At 31.2% G+C, this 22,451-nt stretch overlaps 1 protein-coding gene across 2 annotated transcripts in view; it reads right to left on the reverse strand.

Annotated features, from left to right (window-relative positions):
* LOC132949743 (lachesin-like) overlaps positions 1-22,451 on the reverse strand; it is a 277,467-nt gene that overhangs the window by 46,739 nt on the left and 208,277 nt on the right. For both annotated transcript variants that reach the window (XM_061020791.1, XM_061020790.1), the window contains exon 2: positions 8,557-8,660. Coding sequence is in view for 1 of the 2 variants with exons in the window: in XM_061020790.1 (XP_060876773.1) it covers positions 8,557-8,660 (104 nt within the window). In the remaining variant the exon portion in view is untranslated. The remainder of the gene's footprint in view (positions 1-8,556; positions 8,661-22,451) is intronic.

The raw sequence follows: 22,451 nt of genomic DNA on the forward strand, positions 1-22,451 counted from the left end.
ATCGATTCGCTTAAATTTTTAAACCAACGAAGATAAATTATATGATCTGCTGAGAGTCAATTTGGTATGTTACGCACTTGTAAGATGAACACAACAGATGTCTGCGTACCTTCCTCGGGCAATGGAAAGACAATTTTAACCATAATATAATATTATGATAGTAAAAATGTATTAAACTAACTATTTAACTATTATCAATAGTAATTATAATGTAGGTATATGCATTTATCGTTCATTTAAAATTTTAATAGTATGAATGTATATAATCAGTAACAGATTAGTTTCGAAACATCAACTAGGTTAGGGTAACTATAAACAAAAAAAAAACTCATAAATTGCTACAATACGTATGGCGGGAGATTGATATTAACCAAATAACAGATACCTATGATCATATGGATATTTGTATTTCGCATACACGCGTAATGCTATATAAACCCATTTCGAGCATTTGTGCAATCGTTATACTTTTTGATCCATGTAAACTGCAATAGGACAGAGTCTAAAATATAATTTTTTTCGTACTACACACTTTAAATTACACATGGAGTTACCTTGGAGGGCTTTGCCCCCCCCCCCCCCAAAGTGTATTTAATCCATATACTATATCGAAATTTCTATATAAAATAGTAAATGGTTTTTTCAATTGTCCGAATTACTCAGCTGCTTAAATTTTAATGTTCCTCATTGTCGAACTAGATCTGCAAATACTTTTTACATTCCATTTCAAAGAACTAATTACGCACTTTGTTCACCTATTAATAGATTAATGAAAATAACTAACGACGTCCAGATAGATCTATTTAGTTTTCCTTCTTTTGATTGTTTTCGTAACTATATTGCGCATCTTTAAATTATTTCTGCTACCTATATTATTATTGTCTATATTATATTTTTATATTGTTTTTATTGTTTTTAATATTTTATTTTTATTATACATATACTATTTACTGTATTTCTTAATAGATTTAAGTCTACAAAATTGTTATTAAATCATAAAAAATTGTAATTGGGTTCTACCCGTTTGAATTAATAATAAATAAATAAATATACATAAACATAGAGTAGTCAATTTCTATTTTTCTTTATCTACAGAGTACACACCTACTACATCACAATAAAACGATTTATACATCGGTGTATATTGGTACGATTATTAATTAGATATAATACATAATTGTACAGTAAATGCACTGAACTATTCTATACAGACAGTGAATGGTGAAATTAAAATCCCGGGGAAAAAATCCCCAATTTTAGGAAAAATGATCCCCATACTACAATATTACTCATAATCACACAAAATTGATTGATCAAATGTTTTTTAAATGTTAATTAGTGTAATTACCACATTGTCAATAGACAATATTTAATTACGAACATACACAATGCTTATAGGAATACTTGACATCAAATAAATTGATATATAACAAATAGTTTTCAAACATTAACAGTAATATTATTTTGTTTTATGTCAGGATTTTAAACAATATACCTATGTTAATGGTTCTTTTTTAAAAGAATAGGTAACTACACTCATTAACTATTGTTTGATAATTATTTGTATTATTCAACGTATTGATCATTCAAAATATTTTTATTTTTATTTTATAATATTTTAAATATTGTACCTATAAGTACAACTTATAAAAACAACTCTTAAATCCTAATAATAATCATAATAATTATTATTAATATTTAAAATTCTTATCTATCTATTTCCCAATGTAACATCAAATCATTTTTCAATTAATGAAGAAAAAACTGTCAAAAAAGTTACTAGTTATTACAGGCTATTACATACTTTTTAATTTCGTATTCCACATTTAGTACTTCGTATTACACAAAGTGTGTCGTACTACTCACAATTTTAGTGTTCCTGAAATAGGGACGCAACAATTTATCACGAATGGACTTATACAATTTTTTTTTAAACATATTTTGTGCTTTAATACGTTGTTTAGTGTTTGGGTGTAAAATTGTATAATATACTATATATTATATGTTGTGTGCAATGTGTACATTTCGTAGGTATAATTTTCACCACAAATACAAACAAATTATTGTTTGCTTGTTTGTTTGTTTTAGTATATTTTTTCTATCTATTATTACTAAAATTATATAATATTTATGAAAAAAAAATTGATTTTATATTAATTATAATTATATAATTACCTATTTATTTTATTCTGAAAATAGTTTAAAACAATTATAATAACGACAAAAATATTGTTTACCTAATGTCGACGGACGATCACTTTTACACAGCTTTGCAAACTAAGTAAACGTACGTGGAAGAAAGCATACTTACTGCAATTATAAGTGCCATTCTGGTAAAATAATGTATAAATTAATGGGTAATAATACAATATTTCAAGTAATCAATACAATAACTTGTTTATTTATTTCTCACGGCGTTGTGCCATCAATAAATTATAATGATAATAAATAATAATATTATTATAATTGTTTTCAAAATACATTCATTGTAATTAATATAATATAATGCAATTAATCATCATTGTCTTCACATATTCAGAAGATAATAAATAGGTGTTGATAAAATTATTATTTATACATATTTTTTTGTTTTTTTCTTCAATATTGTATAATATTATTTGTAGTAATAAATTTAAAAGAAAATATTCTGCAAAAAATTGTTTGTATGCATTCGTGGTTCAAATTTCCCGGAATTAATCGACTGGGCGGTGTGCGCATTGCCCGTAACATTTATATGATATAGGTATCCACACTGTTACCCACACTATTTAAGCGCCCTTGGGGATTTGCTAATTTAAAGTGGTCGCATGATGAAAACTCCATTACCGCACTATTTTTAAGTTAGTTTAAATCCACACAGAGCGTTCTGTATAAATTCAACTGTGCGAACACAAATCTAACATTTATGTCATGTTACACTACCATTTGGGGACAATATGAAACTTTGTTGACAGTTAATTTTCAACCTTCAGTTGCCCACCAAGAATGTAAACACGTTTTCGTCCACGGTGTTTTCTTTAAAACGATACGCACGCATAATATTACGTGTACAATAACAAACTGAATATTATATGACTGAAATATCACGGATATTATAGTATTATTATTATAATATGTTCGACGTATGTGGTGGACTATATAATTTTAAATTGAAACGTTCCTTAAACGCGTAACGATAATAATATGTTGTTCAAGTCTGAAGTCATCATTAATCCATTATTATGGTAACTATAATAACGTATTCAATGTAGGTCATTCCTAATGAATTATATTATTATACAATTCTAAATTATACCTAATCAAACTACAATAGTAAAAATATATAATATGAGGCAGTGAAAAATGTTCTGGTTCGAAGAAAGAAAACAGAAACCCGAAGAATAAAAAATATTCTTGAAATTTGAGAAAAGCGAGATGATAATAATATCAAACAATCAATAATAGTTATTGATCATAATATCATTGGTTATAAATACTAGTATTTAAAATCGATAGTATTTTATGTATATGGCAGACCATCGCTGGAATCTACTATGTCGTTTGTTACGGAAAATGTACAGGCTGAACAGAAACCAAAAGAATAAAAATATTCTTGAAATTTGGGAAAAGCGAGATGATAATAATATCAAACAATCAATAATAATTATTGATCATAATATCATTGGTTATAAATACTAGTATTTATAATCGATAGTATTTTATGTATACGGCAGACCATCGCTGGAATCTAGTATGTCGTTTGTTACGGGAAATGTATAGGCTGAACAGAAACCAAAAGAATAAAAATATTCTTGAAATTTGAGAAAAGCGAGATGATTATCATATCATACAATCAATAATAATTGATCTTAATGTCATTGATTATAAATACTAGCGTATTGATAATCGACGGTATTATATGTGGCAGACCATCGCTGGAATCTACTATGTCGTTTGTTACGGAAAATTTACAGGCTGAACAGAAACCAAAAGAATAAAAATATTCTTGAAATTTGAGAAAAGCGAGATGATTATCATATCAAACAATCAATACTAATTATTGATCATAATATCATTGATTGCAAATACTAGCGTATTGATAATCGACGGTATTATATGTGGCAGACCATCGCTGGAATCTGGTATGTCGTTTGATACGGGAAATGTATAGGCCGTCGGGAAATATCATACATTGCCCAGTGTTTTTGGCCAATGCATTAAAATACTATTTTGTCCGGGCAGGGTTATACTTTGACCACTGACCAGTTTTATCATTTGATTAAATTTTAATTAAAAATTGAAGAAAGTTAGATTGGTACAAATAAATATGAATTTTACAGTGAATTCAATATATTGTCTGGCGTAGTATTTTTATAAATATAAAGTAATAAATAAATAATTGTATTATGACACCATTGTACAATTTTTCTGTTGGAATTTCAAATACTAGTACTTACGATCTACCCTAATAAAACTCTGAACTCTCGATATTGTCTAGTAAATTATCGTCGTTTCGAGATTATATTTTCATCTACAAAATTATCGGCTTATTAGGTTGTCTGTAAATCGGTTTTACCTTTTAAAGTATTGTACAATTACATTATCACAATCATAGTACGTAACAAGTGGGTTGTTATTACTAATTGAAATTGCATGAAAAAAAAATATGTGAATAGTACATAATATCTAATTAAGACTAATTATTATGAATTGTGACAACTCACAATATTGTAATCAAGAGGCCATACACTTGGCAAAAAAAATATATTACGTAATATTTACAGAATCCTATGTGGAATAATGAATTGTTCCTGTAAGTGAAGGTAATGGTTTTCAGTAGGTACTATCATGTTTACAACGAAGAATAAATTATTTAATATCATTAATTATGATACTAATTTTTCAATCGGGCATAGTGAATGAAACCGGCGTGGGACCGGTAGTTGCGCCTAAAACAAAATTTGTATTTTATTTTTATTTTTATATGGGATTAATAACGAATTCAAAAATGTTACAGGATAATGAATTGTTTATGGAGGAAAGTATAATGATTTTGCCCGTCAAAACCTGACATACGACAGTACCATATGATGTGATAATGACTGAGCATCGCTAGATGGATACTCGACCGATTTGCCCCTAAAATATCGTACACAGATGAACGTTGGTCGACTACAGACTGGTTTGGCTTACCTATTGGAAATCTTTGCGAGTAGTCCATTCAGACCACGGAGCGCGAAGAGATGCCATTACAGAAAATGTAATGGGTTATGTATGTCCACGTTTTTCGAGATGACTTTAAAGCCAACGCTGTTATTGATTTTCCGGCGTCCCCGGTACTTTTAACGCCGTAAAATCCTTTATTCCTTCGTTATTTACAAATTAGTTTTCATTACATTTTTTCCTTTTTTTTTTTTTTTTTTTTTGTTGAAAACTATATTTTATCCTACCCGCTGGCCGCTATGACGGAACATACGTCTTACTAACATTTACATTATAATATGTTAAGTATTTGATTCATTTAGCTTCAATGTATTGTATTAAAATATATTTTTTTTGTTATTCATTTAATTGGCAAGATATAATGGAAATGTGCGTTTAAACAACACAATAAAAAAAAAAAAAAAAAATGAAATAAATGTTTATTATGCGAGTATATTATAACGTGTTAAACAATGAATTAAAAATAATGTATAGTCGGGATTTGTGTAATACCGTGTTATACAATGAATTTGTAAAAAATTAAATGTATTAAAAATACGAGAGGAATTAACATTACTACTCAACATTAAATGTTTCAAAATCATAATTGTTTTTAACGCAAGTTTACAAGGAAAAAACTTAACCTAATATTAAAGTGACTGCGTTTTGTACTAAAACCCTTTGAAATTTAATTTTCATTCGTAGGGAAAAAAGTTTCTTTGACTTTCCACTCGTTTATTACAAGACTGGTCTTGTCATTAAATATACTTAAACGTGTGTTCTTAAATCGCCCACCGAAAATATAAAGCAGCATCGTCTTCCAATTACATAATATTAAAAATAAATAAATTCCAACAATTGGTGGAAATAAAGTTCAAAACGAGCTGGTATTTATAAAAAAATAAAAAATTTAACGAAAACATTCATATTCAAAAAAATTATTATTTAAATGGAAGTAAATATGATAACCGTAACTATATAGCAACACATAGGTTATATGTTTGATGATTATCCATTTGATTTGAACAAATAAATCGACACTCAAATTGTATAGTGTATTTTCTGCCTCAACTATTAGTAAATGCTAAATTGTGTTACAACCGCAGTCACGATATGACTATTTTTTATTCAAACATTCGAAATGTATTCATCGAAATCAAGCTTAATTAAGTTCATGTGACATCTACTTTCTTCAAAAATGTATACCTACAACTATAAAAACGTTTACATAAAAAATATTATAAACACTAACAAAAATAGGGTTGTCGTTATAATAAGACATTTTTTTGTTTTACTAAAACAACATAACTTCGAGATTATGTCGAATTATCGCACATAAATAACTCAATAATGATTTTCTTTCGTGTAAATATACGATTAATTTCAATGAATGGAATTGAAGTACTTATTGTAAGTCGTAAAAACCGTGATAAAATAGGTTATAAGAAAACCACAAAACATTTTATAAAGCGTGAAATTAAACGATAATCGTAATACCGTGTATATTATCGAATGAAACCATTTTTAATACATGAACTACTTATGGTAAAAACCGCAAGATAAAAACAATGTAACGTAAAATTATTAAGTATGGAATAATATTACAACATTTGTTTGATGTCAGAACCACTTTTTCATACAATTATTTTACATACCATGATTGTTATGTGCATAACAATAATTAATTTCTCGATAAATACGTATTTATACAGGCTGCAGTTATTTATTACATTACCGTTAATTGCGTGTAAGTATTATTTTATTTATTTATAGTCTAGTGATAATTTATATATTGAATTAAAACTCGAGTAACGGCGCAACAAAACCTAGGCAGTATGTAGAACAATTAAGAAATTATTTGATTACATGAGCATGGACATGTGATAAATTACAATTATTCTTGAAATAATTTTGATATATAAAATATGGAAAATGGTTTTTATTTTGCAAGAGACGTACCTACCTAATTAAATATTTTAAGTCTGAAAATAAAGGCTTATATCCCACACCGAGCACAATTCATTTAAGCATTTAATTGTTTCTGAGTTGTTTGTCGAACGTTCTAAACCAATAGAAAAAATAAACAGGGAGAAAAAATGAACAACAAGGGGAAAAAATCCATGAATTTTGAACGAATCGCATTGAAAAAAAGAATATTTATGAGACCGGATAGGATTTTTAATTCAATCAAGTATTAAAATAAAGTAATACCTCGTTAGTGATGTTTTAGCTGTAGGCTTTGTTTTGTGGGGATATCGTTTTAAATGAAAATTGCATTTGCAATTATTACTCTGCAACTAAAATCGATTTTAGTGAAAAAAAAAAAAAAAACGACAGGAATGAAATGCTGAAATCCTTGGTTACTGTTCATTATATATTTCAAATGAGTAAACTCAATCGTTCAAAGTGCATTCTAAATCATATTAGTTGATCCAATTATCAGTTATTCAATTTAAAAATATATCTCAGAGCGTAACAACTAATATGATTGTGTCCGATGAAGAACAATGTCTCGACACGGCGAACTGTTATACATATATATTGTATTGTAAGGCGAGCTGTTATTATAACTACCTAGTACCTACACGTATTTAAATTGTTGATTAAAATAAAAACGATTGACTAACAACTTACTAACAAGTGACAACTGTAAAACAACCCTTGAGCTGTGCAAATAAATTACGTTTATAAACTAAACGGTTTGATCTGTATTGTCATCTGTTTGATATACTAATATTATTTGAATAAGTAGGCGTACCTACTATTATGTCTGGATTTATAAGAATTACGCAAGTATTCAGAAAAATATTTATTATTTTTTTTTTTTTTTTTGGGGGGGGGGGGGCATAATTTGTATGTAAACATAGAATCAAATTAAGTACACAGCCAAAAACGTCGTTTTTGAATACATTTGCGGAGGGGGGGGGGGAGATTGGACCCAGCCGTATACGTGTATGAGAAAAATATATACGAAACCATTCAAACCAATTGATTTCCAAAAAGAAACTGATGTCTGAAACTGATACCTATATAATATGTGTGTTTCAATACAGAAAATTCGATAATAACTACTATCGAATGGACTTTCGGTTCAAGCTGTCAGAATGTGCACGCCGAATTTATTCGGTAATTGTAAAACAATAAATAACGAGGCTCCTTCCGAAGGTTGTGAACATACCTAAATATTATAATAAAAAAAAAAAAAAAATTATAACCGCGAGCTCTAGGACAGGCGGAAAAAAGGTAACATAACCCGGTAAACGGTTACGTGTAAAATAATAATTGTTGTTATTGTTGTACAGGGTGATTCGCCGAGCTTTGCGTGAATTCAGCAAGTACAATATCATGCAGATATCAACGACCGTCGCGACTTACCTTGAAATGGTGCAAGTCCTGAACCACGCAGGTGAGCAGGGCGTCTTTGCCCACGATAACGGTCACGTTCGGTACCGGTTCCGGGAACCACGGTCGTCTGGGGTCTGAAACGATAGCAATGTACATTGATACGATTAGTGTTGTGATAGGAACGTAATATCGTAATGGCTGAAACTGCAGTCACGGAAAAATGCAATAAACAGTGTGTAGTCGGGTAAACTCGAGATTTCGGACGGTACACGACGGCATTCGCCGGGAAGCGACTTTAATTATAGCTAATAGGGCCGTGTCCGCGCATTAGTGCCTATACCGGTGTACATTACTATAAAATCACGATCGCAGATAATATGCGGTCCACTCGTTTGTTACCGCGAACCGTACCCACGCATGCCGGTATAGCGAGTGTACCGTGGAGGTTTTGTAATGGGCAACGGGTATTGATAGTGGGTGGAACTGTATACGTATATAGTATAAAGGTATACGCGTGGCAATAACCACGTCCTAGGACTCTATAGGTATCGTGTGTGTGGCGACCGGGGGTGATGGGTTGGCGCAGGCGTGAACGACCCTCTGGGGGGGGGGGGGGGGGACGTCGTTATTTTATTTCCCGGACGCCGAGCTATAGTGTCCGAAACGGAAAACACGTGTTCTAATTATTATACAGCGTACTGTTATAGTTATCACTTATTATTTTTATCGCTATACCGTGGTATCGAATAGCGGCTCCCGCCCACGAGGGCAATTTATAAAATCCTCGTGACGAGTTCGCGACGCTGCGCTTGAGCCACTGCCCCGCAGGTGACAATAGTTTCGTGGTTCTGTGCATAACGAGTTTTTCGTTTTCCGAGCCGTATGGACGAATATAAATTGTACCCGCAACAAAGGGAAAAATGATATTGTAAATTTCGCCCAGCAGAGATATTATTTTCATGATAACCATTTACCGTTACCCAGAGGACGCTATGCAAGTTGCCGATTATCACTGTCCTCCAAAAATTATTTTCCGGTTTGGTCAAAATCAATAAATTGATAAAAAATAGAAAAATTTAAGTTTTTTTTTTTAAATTAAATAATATTGGTGGGTATATTAATTATATTCATATAGAGTAAATAATAATAAAAATACATTTTTTTATGAGGTTAATTATTTAATATATTTATGAATGAACAACACTATAGTTGAAAAAAGTTTTCTTATAATATCATAGTCATATGCCACATAATTTTTACATATTCAGCCTTCGTAATATAATTTTTATTTTATTGCTGAACAATTTTTTACGATGAATTGATAAATTGTGATTTATTTTATTGTGTTTACCCTGGAACGTAACTATAGTTTTATAAATTTGAATGACATGTCCACCTAAATAATGTTGAGAAATCCGAGAACATTATATACTTTTAAACTAGTATATTTATTGTAGCGCAATTAAGCGGTTAATTCATTAATATTTTGTGCACAGGCGAGTTTCGAGTTTATGAGGAAATTTTAAAATGTCCCACATCGCGGTCGCTATCACTTCTCACTCATAATAATAATTCACAAATCATCTAAAAACCACGTGTAAGGATGTTAGCTGTAAGAACTATGATCGAGAATCTCCTACGCCTCAAAACAAATGGTACCACAACTTAGCAGAATTTCATACCTAGATGAAAGCAAATGACTCTTGTTTAAAACTATTTATCTCCGAAATTTAAAAACTAACAAATTGTGCGAAATCGTGCTTATTGTACGAACGAAATAATGAATAACACCTTTTGATATTATGACCGCCTGAAATTAAATACGAATTTAACTCGCAGGCCACTCGAATACTCCATTAATGATATTATAATATGTATTTCTATCATACGCGATTTGCGTGCCTCGAAGATGCGCAAAAGAAATTCTTTTAAAACGCAATATCCCTGCAGTATATGCGAATGGTGCGTTTAAAATTACAACTTAATTAATTAGGTACGTACGAGTTTCAGTCGCCGATTTTCAGTAAAACATTATGCCCTTATTACCGCTTACCGAACTAATTTTACGAGTTATTTAACGAGTGTAAATACAAGTAAACCTATGCCTCGTAATGAGGGATTTAATAGTAATAATAATACTTAATTATAATTAATATGAACCTACGTAAATATACACGATATACGTTTTATAATACAATTAGCCAAAGGCGTAGATAGAATTCTCATCAGTGGTGCGGGGAAATTTCAAGAATATTTATACATTTTCAATAATTTTCATCACAATTTAAAATTTTGTGAAACATTAATATATTTGCTAGCATAGCCGGGGGGGGGGGGGAGGGAATTGCCTCGGCCCTAATTAAATGAGCTTGAATTTTTTTTTGTGATATTTTCACGTGCAGAGGTTGTTTATATTTGATTTGATTAGATTTATTTGATAAATATATAACGGGCGGAGGCCCAATTACACAACAATCCTCACACGATATAATAAATAACAATTAACGATTGGACATAGAAAAATATGAAAATTATAACAGAGATTACAATATAAACTAAACTACATATAAAATACAAATTAACATAATGGTACAAAAAACAAATTAATACGATGTAATATTAAAATTCATTAAAATAATTAAGTGGGTTCCTCGTTACCCAGACGCATCACGCGGTCAATTGACTGGTTTCTACCAAAGTTGGTACTCTGCCTAAGAACAACAAAGAGACCTCGAGATCATGTGGAACGAAGTGAAATTTTAAAGTTCACTTGTGAGAGCAGAGCAGGAGTATGAATTGAACCACTAATATTATCCTTTTTAAAAACACTACAAAAGTACTAATTATTTTTATTATTAAGTAATTTTTAGTAGGTATTTAATATTTTAATTTAAAATATTATAATATAGTTTATATTTCGAAAACAAAATTCGTATTGCAAGCCCTAAAAAATTGTTCAAAGTTTAGTATCATGGATTTGTTATTAATGGATTTCAGATAGAAATGTACAGTAGATTAAATAAATTAAAAATAATATTAATAATGTTTTTTTTTAATGCATCCCCCCCCCCCCCCAATTCGGTTCAACCCGCTTAAGAAGGTTAGATCGACCTTGCGCGCGACTGGATAGTAGTCTTGCGGAGGATGGTCTATTTTCAGCACATAAGCTGCGGATGCCAAAAATCGTCTTTGGACTCGATCTAAATGGTAAGAATCGACTACCGCAAATGGTTTTCAGAGCACAGACGTATATTTCAATGAAGACCGGACAAGAGAGCAATAATTAGCTTCGAGGAATCTTGATAGCTTGAACTCTTTCAGTGTGCGCATAAAAAATCCTAGGGTCTTGAAAGTTCCGCAACATACAGCCTCAAATATTGTGTATCATATAAAATTACATAATTGTCCAACGACTCAGCGGGGTCGCGCTAAGTATAAAAAGAAATTGAGCGCCTTAAAATACACACGTAGGCCAGACACGCTAAACTGCCGGACTATAATATATTATATGATATCCTTATAATAATTACAGCAACCAACATGATTCACGAAAAAAAAAATCTCTAAATCAAATTTGTAGTCAAATAATGAAGTTTAAAAGTACAATTATCTAATTGGAAATTTTACGTAGAAGTGCATGGTATAGTTTCCAAATCATTTTGAACAATTCCAGCAGAGTTAAAGCCAATTTAACTAGAAATTATTGTAGCGTATTTTCAACATTTTATTAGATAATATTCCCTTACAATGCAATGCACTGTCCGACACCTGTGACAACCAATACGCAAAAAAAAAATAATACAAATTTAAAATTTTTACTATTACTATTATAATTTGAAATCAATGGCAACCAATTATAAACATATTAACCCATTTCATAAAAAAAAAAAAAAAACATCATTGTAAAACCAATAGGTATGTTCCCGAAATAATGAGGTATCTATGTAAAAATAATCCGCTAAAAAATTGAAGTTAGCTTGGCGACTAAAGTTAATATTTTAAAATACTATAGCATAATGAGTACATAATAATAATATAGTGTGGCAAGGCGTTGTGCGGGGCTGTGACTGAGAGTAAGCAACGACCGATGCTACTAGTTCCCGGATGGGTGACCACCCGTGTTCGAAGTAGTAAAAGTCTAACCACACATACGCGTGTTTGCTCACGTTCTGTAAAACCGTAACAACAACTTACCGACTTTACCTACCACAGTTCATAACCCCTACAAAAGCTAATGGCTTTAGTCGCCGGCCTTATGATCGATAAAAAAAAAGAATAATTATAATAATATAGTCTACTATCGTTGAAATAGGTAGTGTAATCGAGTGTTTTGAATTCACCAAGCCAAGTTCAATTTTTCAGCAGATTATTTTAACACAAATGATGTCTATAGTTTAAAGTTTTTTTAAAATGATATCACAACTTTTAGAGCTGTTTTTTTTATACCTACTTGGCGTTTTTTTTTTGCACGGAGTATGGCGGAATGTTTTCGTTGCGATATCATTATACGGTTACGAACACGAAAAAAGAAATTCATCGAATGACGAACTGTCGGATTGCCTTTACGGTCTGTCATTATAATATAATACACACACGTGAGAGAGGATAATAATATGCGCAAGGCAAACAAAACAATAATGTCGTCGGAAAAATAGTATACTTATACTCGCGTTATGCCTTTTGATTATCATAATAATATAAAGTGAGATGTACTATATATAATAATATCATTATGTATACATTATAGTGTACCTAACGACGAATAAATATTTATCATAACAAATCAAATATACGTATGTATACTCGTATTTGATTACAGTTATTATATTTTGCAGCCGAGGAGAAAACGCCGATGCAGAGGAGTTTTCGTGTCGTATTGTCGGCATGTAGACATGTAGTCACTGTATAATTTAAAGTCGTGCTCGCGAATGTTAAGATCATAATATTATACCGGTTAGGGGACGATGCATGGTTATCGTGCAAAAAAAAAAAAAAAAGTATGAAAGTACTGAGACGATCAGGTGCTGTGTGTCAAGAACACTACCAGTACTACCCACTAAAATGTATTTATCATACTTATTCAAAATTGTGATTAATTAATTAAACATTATTATTTATTATTACAACTATATGGTTTTCAGAACATTAACATTTTTAGGTACCTTTACATTATTTTATTATGAATAAGTTAATGATTTTTTTTTTCGTGGTAGTACTGATTCCGTAGTACGTAAAGCAGCGCCAGGTGGTGCGCCGCATCTTAGCAACCATAGTCCATTCAGTTCATTTCCTTCCGTTCCGCATCCAGTAAGTATATGTATAATATTATCTTGATTCGTGGTCGTGCCTAATCAACACACACACAATCATATATGATACCATTATGGGTGCAACACCATCGCGGCGGACGTTCAAAAAGTTGTCATCGGGGATCAACGCACGATAAATTGTCGAATAAAATATACTATTGTGAAACGATTGTGAAGCGTGATTCCGCAAGCTCTTGCGGTGGTGGGCGGAAACAAAATAAAAATGATAGAAAAAAAAAAGTGGAAAGGACAAAGTTTTGGCGTGCATTTTAACGTCTTAATTATAATATGGTCTCGGCCGTGTACGCGGCCGGCTTTAACGGTTTCTCGGGGGGTCCATTAGTTGCGTAACTTTTACTCGACTGTTTTGTACAAATAACGGACGTGGCGGCGGCGCGTGGTCAAAACCACTTTTCCAGATGACCTAATTTCCGCAGTTTTATTTTATTTTTTTTTTTCGTACCCTTGTCCAAATAAAAACAAGTCTATCGTCTCTAACTTTTCTCACTTCTTTTACTCGACTTGCAGTAAAATTTCTTCCCACCCGTATAATCGTCACTATAATATTATTCCCTCACATACGCGCATCGCGGCGCGAACGTCATCGATAAAAGTCTTCTTGCACATCTTCGCACGCGCGCACGACCGATACAACTTCGACTTATGGATTAACTTAACCTACACAAATAATAAAGACGTGTAACAATTATTTCATCCCTCTCCCTCTGGCGGACGTTGCAGTTGATTCTTATGTGTACCACGCGAGTGTAATGTTGTACATAAGATGATAACGACATAATAAGACATTCGTATCAATTATTCTATGATTTGATATGGAACATTCCGTACAACTATTATTGTGCACCGGAAGTCAGCGTACTTCAATCATTATTTTTCGTACATATATCGACCATACCTATCTCGATGAACCAACTTCAGAAAGATATTTCTTACAACTATATTATTCTAGAACGGCCGACGGCATCAAATTTACTATCGTTGTACTGCTTTTATTATAATATATATTATTGTAGCCAGTTTGGACTACCAATTTCACCAGTATCTACCGCGTATTATAATAATAGGTGAAGCATACTATTTATATAAAGTGGGAACTGTGAAAAGACTCAAGCGCGTGGATACTATACGCACGGTATATATATATAGTAAAACCTCTAAATACCGGACACTGTCAGTCGCTGATATTTGTCAACCATTAAGAGATGTGTGCTATTCAAAGGGTTCGGTATGTAGAGAGTTTATGTAGTTGGTTCCCAAGAAAACGTCCGCTATTCGGTGGTGTCCGCTATTTAGAGGTGTCGTTATAATAGAGATTTTACTGCGATAGTAATTTTTTATTTTTTTTTTTGCTTATTCAAGGTCGTTTGATCCCATTGCCGCTTCCGCACAATCTTTCTCCACGTTTCTCTGTGCGTCGCCATCTCTTCTCCATTCAGCACTCCCATTATCCTCAGGTCTTCTTTAACTTGATCTTCACATCGTTGTCTTGGCCTTCGCCTTGGTCGGCTTTTATTAGATTTCCATTTCGTGACAGTCCGTACAAGTTGACACTCCACCCTCTACATATGCGTCCGGCCCACTCAAATCGCCGGCTCTTGAGTGTGTGTGTGTGTGTGTGGCCACAATATTGACATCGCTGAATAGCGCAACATGTTCTCGGTTCGATATAATAATAACAATAGTGTGTATCGTTTATATATTTAAACATAATATTATGATGTCGTAAGAGTTTGGGTTTACAATAGTACAATCGTGATTGATGCGCGACGACAGGACGTACTTGGATACGTGTGCGGTCGCTCACGGAACGGCGAATTCGGTACACGCAGAGTTCAAACGTCGATTTTATTGCCATATTGGGTAGGGTAGGCGGTGGTAAAAAAACAAAAAGACTCGCGTGATTATTGTACAATCGACGATCCGTCGTCGCCAAAACGCGTGTGCGTATGTGTGGATAGTGTGACCATGACGACTACAAAGGGAAACAGACAACAGTATAATAATATAATAATGATAACATACAGGTATTATACGCGGTTTTAATTATACGGGGTGCAAGACAATTTTGCGCTGCCGTTATTGCGACGTGAAGAGGGTTGGGTACGCACTTTTTTCCACCGGCAGGCATACGTTGTTTATTTTTCTGCTATACAATTGTTTGTTTTTCATTTAATATAAACTTATATAAACTTTTAACATGTATAGGTAAAAAAAAAAAAAAACAAAAACAATATCAATAATAATAATAATAATAACAGTATACCTATACAAAAGCAATGAAAAGTCGTGTAGATATTCGTACCTACTTGTTATCGTAAATATATTGACAATTTCATTCGTTAAATTATCGCAATTCCTGAACACTTTAATATCGAAAGTTTAGAGTTTAAGAAATGGGAATTAATGGTTTCGTGAACGACTCGGTAGTTTATTATAAGGCAATGTTAGGTATAGTGATAATATAGATTTTATTGTTGTATATTTATTATGATCACACGTAGGCTCTGACGTCTGAAGTTAAAGATGATTTATAATATACTAAACTGTGTAAGTAATATTATATTATTTCATAAATTTCATGAAGCTAATAATAAAAAATAATGTTTTTCTGATGTTAGTATTTTATTTTTTAGTAACATAAATTTCCTGAAAAATAGCAGTTGACCACGTGTTGATTTAACATTTCGAAAATAATATTAATCATACAACAATCAACATTCATCAATATGAAAATGGTATGTGGGATAATTTATATTTTACGTAAATAATTAAATTTATATGATTGTAGGCACTGTAAAATGGATACCTGAAACACAATATGACTCTGAGTACACGAGATTAGAAATAAATGCTTGCCAAACAAAATTACTGGATCTGGCTTTTGAAAATCGTCATGTCACGCAGACAAATGTATTTCGTATTTGATGGCAACAGCGACAAATATTATTTCAAGGGTACACGATAAACCTATAATTAAAATTTAAACATTATAAAAAAACCAACGTACAAACCCAGATAATGTTGTTAACTTTGAATTTTTGATAATAGGTCACCGTAATACCAAAGCTGACAACCAAAGTCTGATCTGCAGCTGAACACAAATTCGCCATGTTGCACGTGGGTCAAAGTAAAAACAAAGAGTTCGCTGACATTCTCTTAAATGTTTTTTTTTAAACCATACCTAGGTATCTAATGTAATAACCATATTATATATCCATTAAAATATTATTAACTAAACGTATTTGAATATAAATGGAAAATTCTCATATATTATGTCCAATGTCTATATATTATAATAGTTATAACAATAATAGTCGTTATTAGAAAATTAACTAATTGGATGAGTTTAAAAGTTTACGATGATATTATGTTGCATTGGACAAAGAAACTATCGGAATGCAGATTACGCGATTTTCGTTTTGAACTGCGTGTAAAATGTGTGTTGACTTTTTACAGTGTCACAACAAAGACATAATATGAGTTTGGGTGCCATTTGCTGGGCAAAAAAAAAAAAAAAAAACATTTAAGGATACGTCTTATTCTTATCTACAGCGTTCGTTTTTATTCGATTCGTGGAATTTTAATATATTTTATATACATTTTAAAACGATTTGGATCGTTGATTCGTTTTCATTTATCAGCTTCTGAACGTGTGTCGACTGTTTGAGGAAAGTAATAATTGTGAATTTGAGTCGTTTGTTGTTGAAAAAAAATTTTTCTCGTTTTACTGTCCGCATAGTGTATAATATTATTTGTATGTAGGTATGTATTTTTTTCTGACGTCACGAGGCACTAAACGGAGTTTTTAACTTAACGTGACATTTTGGTTGTAGTCACTATATCCATTTAATTATATACACGCCCTTATCGTGCCTGTATATAATATATATCGGTATAGGCGCGTGTCAAATTATTGACCGTAAATTCGTATGTGAACATCTCGACTCAAACGGTTTTCAGTTACGGCAGTCGGTGTACCATAATAACATTTTGACTGTATTATAATATGAATTTGCACGTACCAGTGGATTGCATACTGTTGTTGTGCATATCAGAGGGGTGCAGCAATTAGAAAAAATACGGTTAGAACAAGCGATGTTGAGATATCACGATTGGGTTACCAATGGCTAAAACTCTAAAAGTAATTAACGGTATATTATTACATCACACGACCACTACACAGTATGACGCTATTCGGTATGATCACCGAACGTAGTGAATCAACTCAGATCATCGACTTGGAAATACATCAACAGAAAAAAAAAAAATAGTAAACGCTCGTGTGAAATTTTTAAAATATAATTTTCAAATTATATTGATCCTTACGGGGATTACGTGCGCGGAGAAAGCGCCCGATAAACCACCATTGTGCGTCAAGTGCCCGTGCTCGGAAAATTGATTCAGATCGACTCGTATTATGCGTGCAAACACGACGAATCCACGGGAGAAAATCCCGATATTTGTGTTGGGTTTACGTATGATAAACCGTTTTTTCCACGTGGAATCTGATACAGGCCCGTAATTATAATTTATAAGAGTTTGCTCGCGTAAAAACTGAACTACGCGCTCGGCACAGTGAGAGCACAACAACCGCTGTGGCCGATAAAAATATCGTCGTTAGGGCCGTTACCTTTGTTTTCAACAGTATAAGAAACGTTATTGGTTTAAATTTTTAAAAAAAATTTGATTCACTTTTCATACTATCTAAATATTGTTACAAAAATGAAGTACCTGCCAGCGTGAAAACAGCACCGACCTATCTGCATCTTCGAAGTCTGAACGATAACAGGTATATGCATATAATATAAAATAATCCAAAAATCGGATAAAAATAATTTGTTTACATGGTTGACCAGAATTTATGAATGATATACGAGATCACTCTGAATTGTCAGTAACGACGTTTTTGTTTAAATTTAAAAATGCTTCTACAAATACTTTAATAAAATGAGCCATTGTTCCGAGTCATTGTTGTAATCCGAATATGTGCAGTTATTCGATTTAACTATAAAATAATTAGGAACAATAAGTGCAAAAGAATGTTGGCTGTATCATTTTTTTTTTCATATAGTAAAAATATGAGAGATATTTTCATAAAATGTAATACGTAATTTTATATACAATTTATTGAAAATGTAAAAAAGTTCTATGTATGAATGGAATATGTTTTTTTAAATAAATAATACATAACTTATGTAACATAACATACATCATATTTTTACTTAACTTAAAGTCTTAAGTAATGACATTATGACAGTTGATAACCTAACCAATATGATGATTAATGGCAAATATGGTTACTGGTAAACTTAAACATGAAGGTATACTTTAAGTAATGTATATATATATTACGAGCATTTCTCAGACAAAAACAATCTTTATATTTTTTTTGTCACTGCAAGTCGTGTACAATATTTTTGTATCTGCCTTTGATTTGGTATGTATGTAAATTTAGGACATTTTTTTTCAGATCATTAACATCTCAATCATCAGTGCTAACGAAATATTTTTGTCAAGCAGGAACGACATTATTATAAATTAGCAGTTCTCCGTTTTTTAGGACAAAAATAAGCCATGGCGTGTGCCGTATGTGATAATTTATCGAGGTATAATATTTTGATGTATATTATTGATGTATGGTTATTTCTTAATTTGAGACAATAATTTTCAAACCTTAAAATTATGGGATTTGGATTTAAAAAAATAAGGTCTGGCAGTTTTTTTAAATCTAAATTATACGGTCTGAATCGTCTTACTTATTTATAACTTGTACACTGTTTAGAATCCAGGCAAAAAATATATTTTATTTTACACTGACTCTAATAAAATACCCAAGTTATTGAAACACAAACATTTTTAATAAAATCCGATACATTGAAACATATTATGTTTATTTGACTACGTTTGGCGAAACAAAAACAGTGCAAAATTATTATTGGAGGTTATCAGTTGTTTGTTAATCGTATAGTAGACAAAATAATATGTCATACTTAAAAAAGTACGCTTCTTAAATGCTTCAAATTAAAATCAAACAAGATGTAGTCATTATTAATTAGTATACTCAACTGTGACGAAAAATTTGATAATATTAAAGCCATAATATTATATTTTGTGCGTATGTATATTAATGGATATGTTGTTACTATAGGTATTTGTACAGTTTGATTTTTAGAAAATAATAAAAATAAATAAATATAATGCACTTGTAGATTTATATCGTATATAATAGTAACTATTGCGTAAAAATGTTATAAACATCATGTTTTATACCAGGTAAAAAACAACTGTAATTTATAATATGTGGAAAATACATTATTAAATTCAAATTGAAAAAAAGGATATTTTTTCTTGGATGAATTTATTTATCACTTGTTATTTTTTCCCCGGGTATTTTTTCCAGGTAGTTTCCAGCTCGGTAATTTTTTTATTTGGTATTTTATTTGAAAGTCATTCAACACAATTCAGGCTAATTACATGCTCCAGAAATTTGACATGAATAAAAGAACAATTTATGGTTATTAAATAAGATATTCGCAAATTTTTCCCGCACATGCTCTATTATATATTATATTGTACCAATGTTATTGTTAAATTTAATTTTACTTGCTTTAAATGAATATGAAACACGAAAACTGTGAATAAGGAAACAATATTATTATTTCGTTTAACCGTTAAAGTTAAGTAATTGTGTGGTAGTTATAAGTACATACAATTTACTATTGTTAAATTAGTGAGCGGTACAATTTTCCATTATTCACTAAAATATATAAATGAGGTGGACTCTGATTTGGTTTTTCAACAGATTACACAGCCATTGGTTATCGAACACAATGTCTTTGGTAATTTGCAGGTTAAAAATATTGGATTAATGATTTGTCGGCGCTTACAGGGAGAGTACCTACGATTATAATTTTTCGCATGGCGACTACAAGAAAGTGCTCACAAAAGAGGTGACCACACACCTACCTACTTTGTTTCGATCGGAAAACCCGTTATGCCATTAAAATACTGTAAAATGTATCTCTCCTTGCGGTATATTCCATCGTCGGATTCACTCACACGTCGGAATTAATTTCGTTATAAGTAGTTAAAATTGTCGGTTTAAATTTGAGAGGAAACTATATAAGCTCCTAACATCACGTCTAAAACACCGCCTTGCAGTGTTCACGTGTAAAATAACTTTAATTTCAAAAGTTTCAGACACGTTGCTTATTTTTTTTGTCCAACAAAATATTATTGTAGTTAAATGTTTTCACGGGAAACGTTTCTTTTATTCAAAAAATGTCGTACTACTTGTGACGAACAAAACCGTTTCACGAATATTGCATAAAATATAATTGCAAAGCGAGAAAAAGGGCAGTGGGATGGAGAGAGAGGTGCAGAAACGTAAGTATGGTACAACTCAAAAGAAACGTTACTTCAAAAATAACATTTCAAATCTGTGTAACGTAAAGCGGGGTCACATGGTCGAACGTCTTATTTTCACCGTTGCCAAGAGCGATTTTGTTCTTATGTTTTCAGCCCGCAGTTTTTTTTTTTTTTTTTTTTTGGTATAATATTATATACTATATGTACCTATATATTCTATATTGTATTATGTGTATCGAATTTGTTGATATTATATTTTTAACAATTTGCCATTTATGCTTACTGCAGACTGTGGGTGGCATATTTCGACAAAATCAAAATATTGGGTTTATAATATCATATCGTATATGCCACCCTTTGTTGAGCTGGCCATGTTTTAATATGCATAAAGCTTTATATCATATGCATTATGTATTATATGTACCTATGTCACTGTAGCACGAAAATACGAAATCAAGGACTTATTTTTCACTCCGTTTTATATTTAGAACTTTTTATTTTTTAAACAATTTTATAGTCGAACATTTAATAACCCCTCATTAAATAATCATTATTAGGTACCTCATGAGTCATACGAGCACATACAATTCAAACGGTATTTTATTAAATTTCAATGTTAGCCATTATATTATAGCGGTCGTTTGCCTACAATTTGAAAACAGTCTAGTTCTAATACGATTTTGTTTACTATTTAAAAACGCTCATAACTACGTGACTATGTATGTATGAATGCATGCATAATATTGTATGTACGATCAACACTAAACGGGTTATAAAATAATAATGATTTATAACTTTGAGAAAAATTGTAACCTATAGAAATCATTTGTTTAATTAACGATTAATTATTTCAAGCGTAGAAATTGTTACACCCCACTAAAAAAAAAAGCAGGGAATTGAATAGTAGTTGTATTCCTATACCGTGCATTATCACCAGTGTTCGGATTAGATAAGTATTTTTTTTATCTAGATAAAGATAAAGATAATGGAACTCAAATATATTTAGATAGATATAAAAGATAAATTAACTCATATTTATCTGGATAAAGATAAAGATCAATACTTATTTATCTAGATAAAAAAAAAAAGATACAATTTTTTTTTAAATGGGTTTTAAATTTAGGTATTTTTTAGTTGGACACATAATAATAATAACGATATAAATAAAAATAATTACATTATTTATAAACCATAAACTTGGTTTGAAATTTTTATAAATATTTAAAA

Source organism: Metopolophium dirhodum, chromosome 7, assembly GCF_019925205.1.
Source record: "Metopolophium dirhodum isolate CAU chromosome 7, ASM1992520v1, whole genome shotgun sequence".
Lineage (NCBI taxonomy): Eukaryota > Metazoa > Arthropoda > Insecta > Hemiptera > Aphididae > Metopolophium > Metopolophium dirhodum.